This window comes from Ptychodera flava, chromosome 18 (assembly GCF_041260155.1).
Source record: "Ptychodera flava strain L36383 chromosome 18, AS_Pfla_20210202, whole genome shotgun sequence".
Taxonomy (NCBI): Eukaryota; Metazoa; Hemichordata; class Enteropneusta; family Ptychoderidae; genus Ptychodera; species Ptychodera flava.
Window position 1 is genome coordinate 7,710,291 of NC_091945.1, and position 10,358 is coordinate 7,720,648.

At 35.0% G+C, this 10,358-nt stretch overlaps 1 protein-coding gene across 1 annotated transcript in view; it reads right to left on the reverse strand.

The window, feature by feature from the left end:
* Positions 1-1,258: 1,258 nt before the first annotated feature.
* The window catches only part of LOC139116757 (uncharacterized), a 141,941-nt gene continuing 132,841 nt past the window's right edge, over positions 1,259-10,358 (reverse strand). Inside the window, exons 39-40 of the mRNA XM_070679401.1 lie at positions 9,757-10,290; positions 1,259-1,558 (exon numbers count right to left, since the gene is read on the reverse strand). Of these exons, the coding sequence (XP_070535502.1) occupies positions 1,440-1,558; positions 9,757-10,290 (653 nt within the window). The 3' untranslated portion in view covers positions 1,259-1,439. The remainder of the gene's footprint in view (positions 1,559-9,756; positions 10,291-10,358) is intronic.

Genomic DNA, 10,358 nt, shown 5'->3' on the forward strand with positions numbered 1-10,358 from the left:
GTCACGAATTGAATCATCGTCTCCGAAATCACGCCGATGAAAATGTTACTTGCATCGTTTTGAAGAAATTGGCAGTGTTTGGAGGCCAAATGCAGTGAAACACGGTCTACTGGTGATTGGTTCAATTATACAGTACCAGTGACGTATTTCATGACCTTCGGTTTTGGTCGTTGATTAGCCAATTAGAACGATTCTACCATATGACGTGATTTATTCTACTGCTGATTGGTTCATTTACACAGTACCAGTGACGTATTTCATGACCTTCGGTTTTGGTCGTTGATTAGCCGATCAGCAGCAGAATAAATTAGTGAGGAGTAACATGCCTTGCTCAGGGGCACAACACTGTGCTGGAGTCTCGAACTCACTATCTGATCCATCTGACTGCTTGTCCGTTACTCGTGATCTATTTGGTCTCGAACTCACCATCCTCTGATAGTGCACGTGAGTCCGGTACTCTAACCAAAGCCCCACAGTATGCAGTGTGCACAAAGAACAAAACAAAACAAACATTTTCTTCACTTTGGATGGGCATAGAGTCACTCATGGTCTTTGACGTTACAAGTTCACCGGAGTAAAAGGGTTTTACGCATGCCATCCTTTGCTTTTTTGGTCGCGATTAATTTGGGTAAAACATTGAGGTGATTGCCGATTTGTTCGTAGCTGAGAGTCTTCTAAAAGACTCTAACAAACTTAATTTTTGATCGAATTAAAGTTTACATTGAGGTGTGGAGGCTTTTCATCCCGAAATTGACCTGATAGGTATCTGTATGTTGAATAGGGTAAATTACATGCCTGAATGTAAGCTTATCTGAAAGTAAGTTTATTTGATTGATTCTGGAGAGCACAGTGGACAATTAGGGAAGTTTCTTGTGCACCGGCGGACGCATGTTTTTGTTTGGGATCTCCCAGATCGCCTGCACACGGCCGAGTACTTGTTCATGGATAAGTTTAAAATTCTACATAATTTTTTGTTCTGAAATGGCCTAACATCGACATAACGTGCTTTTCCATCATGTCTATAACGGAAAGATGTGAACATCATTTTCTTGATAAAATTTTGTGGAAAACTGTAACATTTCATGTTAAAGAGTACAAACAAGTAAATATGCTAGGTTGATGATAAAATTCAAAAATTACCAGCATTACACTTATCTTATTTCAGGAAAATTTACTCCTAATAAAACCACCTCAAAGTACTCCACTATGGTCATTCTTCTTAATATTACTAAGATATATTGTGATCATACAAGATGAATGATAATAATGATATTTTTCTGATTGAAATAAAAAATGACACTTTTCTGTTAATAGTACTTTCGACTACTTGCATTTCTGAAAATTCACTCCCGTGGTCTAGCAATCTCAATAACCATGATATCCACAGATACTGTAAAGGCAAATTTGGGTCAATTTAAGAAGTCTACATTGCAGTAAGTTTAATCTGCTAATTTGTTGTTTAGCCATTTCTCAACTGTCTTGTCCACTTTGTCCAGTTGCAGCTGGATCTCTGTGAGGAGGACTTCAGAGCGATTTTCTGATTTTTCAACATTTATTTCTGCAACAAAAGGAAAACATGCAAATTTTCTGTATTGTTTTCATCAACTCTTAGACATAGTTGAAAGAAAAATGGAAGGCAACTAATTTATGCTCATGACAACGTGTTGATTTGATGGATTTGCTGTTATCTTTGAGTATTTTATGCATTTTGAGTATTTTGTCAAGAATTTTGACAATTTGATGGATTGTCTTGCTTCGTTAGTACTCCAGCAACGTAAAGTATCATGTTCTGATATTCTGACATTTGGTTCAGTATGTAAACTATCCTGTTCAAGTGAACATTTGTAAAAAGGACTTTCCCTTACCAATTTATTTGGCCTTTGGGTGCACCCGGGGTGTACTTCAAAGGCACCACAAACACACCATATGGCATTTTATACACCTTATACACACGTCAAAGACACCATATCAGAAAGTGGGTAGTAGGGAGTGTATACACAATCCTGCCCCAAACAGACTTGTTGTAGCTGAGTCCACCCCTAATACACCTCAGCAAGAAGGATCATGAAAAAAACCACCCAAAACACACCAATACAGTACTTTGCATTTTCACTGCCATTTCATTTTAATGATAACCCACCCCTATCACACCTACTTTTGACTCTGAAATTTTCTGAAATGGTTAATACACCCAAATTCACTGCATCTGACAACAATTGACCTATAGTGGCTGATATATATATATATATAGCTATATAGATATATAGCCCTAATGTGTGTTCTGTAGAGAATAACTATTATTGACACATGTTGATGTGGTGTTCAGTGGCCTCACAAAAACATGGCAAAAGAGCTGGGAAAAAAAAATACCAATGCTATCAGACGGAGATTTTTGAGTAACAAAATTTTTACCAACAAGTCATTGACAATGACATAGTCCCCACTTGTAATAGGAGTATTTGTCTTTATGGGGCAGGGAAATGTGGTCATTAAAAAGAATCACTGGAATGTATTTGTTGAGATCTATGGGCACATAGGTCTATGTCGTTGTTCCCGTTGTTTGAAACACATGAGGCATGTCTAAGTTATGGTTCTAAATCAGGAAAAAAGATCAGACCTCTAGCTGTATTGGTCAGCCAAGAAATACATATGCGCATAATAAATGAGGTACAAGATGTGACATCTTAAGGTCTAATATCCTATCAAAATTGAAGGGTATAGAACTTGTGGCTACTGAGTTATGCATATATCACACGTGACATTTTGAAAAAAAAATTGTATTGCTAAGTTATCCCTATATACTAAAAATCAGACCTCTAGCTATATTGGCTCGGTCAAAATTAGATATGCGCATAATTAATGAGATACAATATTTGGCTTCATAAGGTGTCCCATAATACCATCATGAAGGGTGTAGCACTTGTGGTTACTGAGTAATGGAAAAATATGTATATTTCAGGTCAAAGGTCACCAAGGTCACGTGACATTTTGTCAAAAAAACTTTGATCCCATAGTTTTCCCTATGTACCAAAACTTAGACCCCCAGCTCTATTGGCAAGCCTGAATTCGATATTTGCATAATACATGAGTTGCAGGAAGATGCCAAGGTCATAGGTCAAGTGACATCTCCAAATTGTGGTGTGCAATTTGGTCCCCTACTGGTCACTGTCCAATAGAAACTGGCATTCGCGTACTCTAACATAGACCAGAATAAGCCGTTGCCATATGCTGCATAGGTATAGGGGAGGTCAAAGGTCAGTGAAAAACATGAAAAGTTTAATACTTTAAAAATCTTCTTCTCAAAATCAGCATGTATGGCATGAAATTTAGGACAAAATTTTGATTGATTAATCTTTAAGCAAATAAGGTCAATTTTAAAGTTTAAATTCAAAATCGCTGCCAGGTCATGTGACCTATTGTTATTGTCATGTGATCAAAAATTTTTTTGCGCGGAGTTTTACCTATGTGCCAAATTTGAAGTCTCCAGGTGCAATGGTGTTCATGTGGCAATTGCATTTAGGGGTTGTCTGTTGCAAACTCCACGATGTTGTTAGTGAACTTGCAAAATTATTAATTATTATAAAATTATAAATCTGTACCGACTATTTCAGATGCATAATAAACAACTGAATTCACTAAAAATTTGCTAAACAATGACATATCCTCACTGACTTCACTGACTGAGCTAGAGTACACATAGTATGTATAGTATACGATCTAGTCTCCATGTACAATCAATCTCAGTGAAAGGTCACGAGCATTCCAGGTCATGTCATTTCATTAAATTGTGGACCCACATTCACACTGAACTTTTTCAAATTATTGATATGAAGTACGCTAAAATTTGTAAAAAGTTAAACTCCTTACTATGCATGCCTGTCCGTTATCTTGCAGTAGAGAATTCAATAACAGCTGGATAAGGTCATAGGTCAGTATTGTCAGTGCAGTAAGACCTTTGACCCCAACACAATGTCACATGTCAAAAAGCAACACATTTAATTGGCTCATTTGGTAACGCCATATTGTATTTGAACTGAGCAAAGAAACTTTGCCGTTCAGACGACTTAGAAAATTTACTGCAGTTTTACATTGATTTTGGAGGAAATTCCGGATTATTTCGCTCATGGAACAAACAAAGAACTGAGAAAGGGTGTTGGAAAGTGATCGTCCAGTGAATCTGAGTGACTTTGCATGCATTTGCCGCTATGGAATTATGCTATGCCTGTAAGTTACGGTGCACAGTCACCGGCTGTTTGCTGGACGACGAGGAAATTTACGGCAGTTTTACATCGATTTTGGAGGAAATTGCGCATTATTTCGCTCATGGAACAAGGGAACTGAGAAAGGATGTTGGAGTGTGATATCGTCTAGTGAACCTGAGTGACTTCGCTTGCATTTGCCGCTATGGAGCTGGAGTGAGATGAATCAAATATGCTAGCCTGAAAGAATATGAGTTGTTGTTGTCAGCGGCCAGTGATCACTGATGTTGTCCGGAGTTCAGTGTGGTTTCAACCCGGATTTCACCGTTCAGACAATTTTCAAGCCTTATGGAATAACTTTACATGAAACCTGATGACTCTGAAGGACACCACTTCATGACGATTACAACTAAGAAGTATCTTTCGCCTGTTTCGTATACGGACATATAGTGAAAATTCCGGAACTGTAAGACATTGAAGATTTGAAATGTTCCAGTCTAATTTTCAGGAAAATTGTCTAGGTCCTCATCGGATACGGTATGTTTTTGAACTTCACATTTCATGTAAGGAAGGCCTTGAAACATTTAATATACATGCGCTTTGATATTTTCAAACAATTTTACTCTTTGTTATAGCTAAAGCCTTGAGAGTTACACAAGTACAGAAATTTGCGAGAAATTTGCGAGAAATGGACACTTTCTTGCTGTATTGCGCATGCGAGAAGTAAGCGAGAAAACATACTTTCTTGCAATCACGAGAACTGTGCTTTCTCGCATGCATCTGCGAGAAATTGAATTCTCGCAATCAATCAGCGAGAAAACAAATTTCTCGCCGACTGATTGCGAGAATTTAGTTTCTCGCAGATGCTGAGCGAGAAAACACAGTTCTCGCCAGCTGATTACGAGAAAATATAATTCTCGCTAAGTTATTGCGAGAAAGTTATGTTTTCTCGCTTACTTCTCGCAAAAAGCGAGAAAGTGTCCATTTCTCGCAAATTTGTCGCAAATTTCTGTACAAGTGTTAGATTGCTCGTGGTCATGAGTGTTCGGCTGTTGCAAGCTAACCCCCCCCCCAAAAAAAAATAAATAAATAAAAAAGATAAGAAAATATTTATATGGCTTGTACCAGACCAAGCAATTGTGATGGTGAAAATGCTCTTCGTTCGGAGGAGACAATTTATGTAGGACACGTAAGAGAACAGTACTTTTTGGCTTGGAAAACTTATCATCAATGTTCATATTAAATATGATATGAGAGCCTTAGAATTTCCTAGTCTTCCCCTCTGAAGAGTGTAAATGTACCTAGCACACAAGCAGGTGCACACACTGTCAACCAAACAGTGGTTTATCTTTTACAAGTATTTAATCAGTACTACATAGGGGAAAATTTGTAAAATCATTCTTTAAAAATTAAACTGCAGTTTCTCTTTGTGAATAAAGTAATCTTATATTAGAATATCATTACTTTGCATAACAGCAGTCAGTTATTACCTTATGAGCACACAATTTAAATTTGCAATGACAGAAGAAAGAAAATGTCAACTATGGTATTGAGACTGTATTAGTAATATGCAAGATAAGTTCCCTTCGAAGAGCTCTTACGAGAGGAAAAATCACGTTTCAGACAAGAACAAACATGATTTAGTCGTTCTTAGATCCTGACAGGTATCACGTTGTAATGTCATTTATAAGGCTTGCCATCATAGTACTTTGTTAAATTCTGATCTTTCTATCATACACTGATAACAGCCCACTCTTCGGAGGGGACATGATGTTTCGGACACCAAGATCATGATTCATCCACGAAATTCCATGACAGACATAGTAAAATGAACTAGAATGAAGGCAATAGCGTTCAGATGTAAAGTTTTAGTCATTTTGTATCAATTTCTGTCATAAAATTTAGTAAATGCTCACATACAATCTTCCCAGGACGCTCACACTCTGAAGTTTGAATTTCAAATGCAAACTGTTACAAGTCAGGCAGTTATTTTTAGTCCAGTGTCTACAAACAATAGATTGCCATAGGAACAGCAACAAAATTTTGTAACATTTTATTGGTACACTGGAATCCACTTTTAGACCATTTCAGTTGAAAGATGTGTTACATGTAAAAACTGCATATTTTTAGATAAAAATACACCATTACTATTATTTAATGAACCATTTGCAACTTGAAACTGTATATGAAGGAAAATCCATGAATTGACTGTGAAGGGTAAAATGACCACTGAATATTTTCACTGAAAGTATTTATTTTTTGTTGTCATGTTTTAACAGCTGTGTTATGAAATCTCTGCAACTGATTTGGATATTTTTAGCTCCATTGTCAGTGACGAGGAGCTTATCAAATAGGCTGATTTTTCCATTGTCTGTAAGTCTGTCATCCTTCAATAATTGTCTTCTCTTCGGAAACCGCAAGTCTGATTGCTTTGAAATTGTATATACAGTTCACTTAGGGTGACCTCACTTAAGTTTGTTTAAATCGTGGTGAAATTTTCATATTTCTATTTTTGGTCATTTTTTGCTGTTTTTGGCAAAAAAGATTCTTCTCTAAAACCGCTTGTCCTATTGCTTTGAAATTTAATACGCAGTTCACTTGGGGTTATCTCACTTAAGTTTGATCAAATCGTGGTGAAATTTGCATTTTTGTATTTTTTAAGGCAATTTTTGTCATTTTTGTAAAAAAATCTTTAAAAATTTTTTCTTTCAAAACTACTGGTCAGATAGCTTTGATATTTGGTACATAAGTCCCTACGAATGTTATATTCTAGATTTGTTAAAGCTGTGCAGAAATATGCAAATTTGCATTTTTAAGGCAATTTTTGCCATATTTGGTCACAAAATGTTTTTCTCAAAAAGGAATGGTCTGATAGCTTTCAAATTCGGTATACGGGTTACTATAGAAGAAATAAATGATATGTATTGAAATAATGATAAAATCTGTAATTTGAACTTTTGGGGCAATTTTTGCCATTTTTGGTCAAAAATGTATTTCTCAAAACGTAATAGTCTGATAGCTTTGAAATTTGATATACAGGTTTCTAAAGATAAACTAAGTAATATCTATTGAATATCCCATGAAATCTATAATTTTGTTTTTTTGGGGTAATTTTTGCCATTTTTGGTGAAAAAATGTGTATTTCCAAAACTACTCATGTGATAGCTCTGAAATTTGGTGTGCAGGTTCCTATAGATGAACTGAATTATATTTATTGAAATTATGATGAAATCTGCAATTTTGTATTTTTTGGCAATTTTTGCAATTTTTGGTCTAAAATGTATTTCTCAAAAAGTACTGTTCTGATAGCTTTGAAATTTGGCATACATGTTTCTAAAGATGAACTAAATAATATATATTGAATTTCCAATGAAATCTATAATTTTGCATTTTTGGGGTAATTTTTGCCAATTTTGGTCAAAAAATATGTATTTCCAAAATTACTCATCTGATAGTTTTGAAATTTGGTATACAGGTTTCTAAAGATGAACTAAGTAATATATTGAATTTCCGATGAAATCTATGATTTTGTATATTTTGGGTAATTTTTGCCATTTTTGTGAAAAAATGTGTATTTCCAAAACTACTCACTGATGGCTCTGAAATTTTATATACAGGTTCCTATAGATGAACTAAATAATATTTATTGAAATTATGATGAAATCTACCATTTTGTATTTTTTGGGCAACTTTTTGCCATTTTTGGTCAAAAAATGTGTTTATCAAAAAGTACTGGTCTGATAGCTTTGAAATTTGGTATACAGGTTTCTACAAATGAACTTAGTAAAATATTTTTTAGTTTTGATGATATCTGTTTTTCTATTTTGGGGGGCAATTTTTGCAATTTTTGGTCAAAAAATGTTTTTCCAAAACTACTCATCTGATAGCTCTGAAATTTGGTATACAGGTTTCTAAAGATGAACTAAGTAATATATATTTAATTTACGATGAAATCTATAATTTTGTATTTTTTGGGTAATTTTTGCCATTTTTGGTGAAAAAATGTGTATTTCCAAAACTACTCATCTGATAGCTCTGAAATTTTGTATACAGGTTCCTATAGATAAACTGAATTACATTTATAGAAATTATGATGAAATCTACAATTTTGTATTTTTTTTAGCAATTTTTGCCATTTTTGGTAAAAGAATGTGTTTATCAAAAAGTACTGGTATGATAGCTTTGAAATTTTGTATACAGGTTTCTAAAGATGAACTACGTAATATATTGAATTTCCGATGAAATCCATGATTTTGTATTTTTGGGGTAATTTTTGCCATTTTTGGTGAAAAAATGTGTATTTCCAAAACTACTCATCTCATTTTTGATCAAAAAATGTGTTTATCAAAAAGTAATGGTATGATATCTTTGACATGTTTCTACAGATGAACTTAGTAAAATATTTTGAGTTTTTGATGATATCTATAATTTCTATTTTTGAGGGCAACTTTTGCCATTTTTGGTCAAAGAATGTTTTTCCAAAACTACTCATCTGATAGCTTTGGAATTTGGTATACAGGTTCCTATAGATTACTAAATTATATTTCTAGAAATTATGATATAATCTACAATTTTTGTATTTTGGGGGTAATTTTTGCCAATTTGGTCAAAAAATGTGTATTTCCAAAACTACGCATCTGATAGCTCTAAAATTTGATATTCAGGTTCGAAGGATTTATTTTAATATGATATAGTGAAATTATGATGAAATGTGCAATTTCAGTATTTTTTGGAGCAAAATTATATTCTCAAAAATAACTTGTCTGATAGCTTCGGTTGACATGTTCTTAGGGCTGATTTTAGTGTGATAAGTCCAAATAATACTAAAAACCTTCAATTATATATTTTTGCCATTTTTTCTCAGGCCATCCCAAAATGAGGTATCAAAGATTTCCACCTTCATCAACACATTTGTCACAAATAGCTATTCTCTACATAACACAGTGGAGCTATATTGGCTGTTAGGTTGCTTGTTTGTGTATTTACGATATTGCCTTTTATTACAACTATTGTTTAGGGTGAACCTACATGCCACCTGGTTACGCTCCCTGAGGTGTGTTTCAGGTGCACCCAATTGTGGTAAGGGTTTGCAACGAATTTTTTAATTTGCGAGGTACCAACTTGTACATAGAGACCCAACTCTCTTACAAGCTCATGCTTCCCTCGTGACATATTTTGAGCTAATAAAAGCATGGAATCTTACGATTACTGAACGGTATGTGGAAGATTGTGATCGTCTTCTTTGTAAACGAAAGTAACCAGGAATAACAAAGTTACAACTGCGTCAATTTGCAATGGATGATGCAGTCCATGGAAGTTAGAATAAACCTTTTAGGTTGAGACACCAAAACGGACACTGTTTCGCCAATTCATGTAATATGCCATGACTAGCGCATGTAATACTCAATTTATTAAATGTTAAGCATGAAACCTGTGCAAAAGTCCTGTGTGTATGCCTCGATGTTATCACAATGCATATAGCTCCTCACTGATTTTAAGCAGAATGACTTGACAGCATCATTTAAAGAAAGGCAGGGCGACAAAGGCTTATACTTACTCTCCTTTATAAAGCCAGCGTTGATAGCCCTGTCCTTCAGCCGAGTGGTCAGATACTCCAACATCTCAAAATAGTTTTTGGTCTTCATGGTGTCATTCTTTGCTCTCATGAACCCATCATTGATAATAGCTATGAAGATGTTCAGTGGCACTAACATATTAAATACAGCAAAGACAATCAGGAAAAGCAAAAGACTTTGATTTGTGGCATCGAATATATCTCGGTTAGGAAACTTGCCGACAGTGACTGTAAACATCAGGCGTAATGTGTCAGTAAAGCCTTTGAAATTACCATCCGCTGATTGATAGAGCAAATAACCCATATGAGCAAATGTGCCGATAAAGATGACCATCACAATGATACAACTGATGAGGCTCTCTCTTGCTTCTATAAGTGTTTTCGACAATAGCAACATCCTTCTGTTGAATCTTAACAACTTCAGAAATCGAATGATGGCAAAGAATGCCACAATAGCTAACAAATGGTTCAAAAGTTCATTCAGAGCAGCGACGGTTTGCAGATTCTGTCCTGTCCCTAAAAACAAACACGAAATACTCTTGTCAGTATAATGTGAAGAATGCAGATATGGAACAGAATTATGA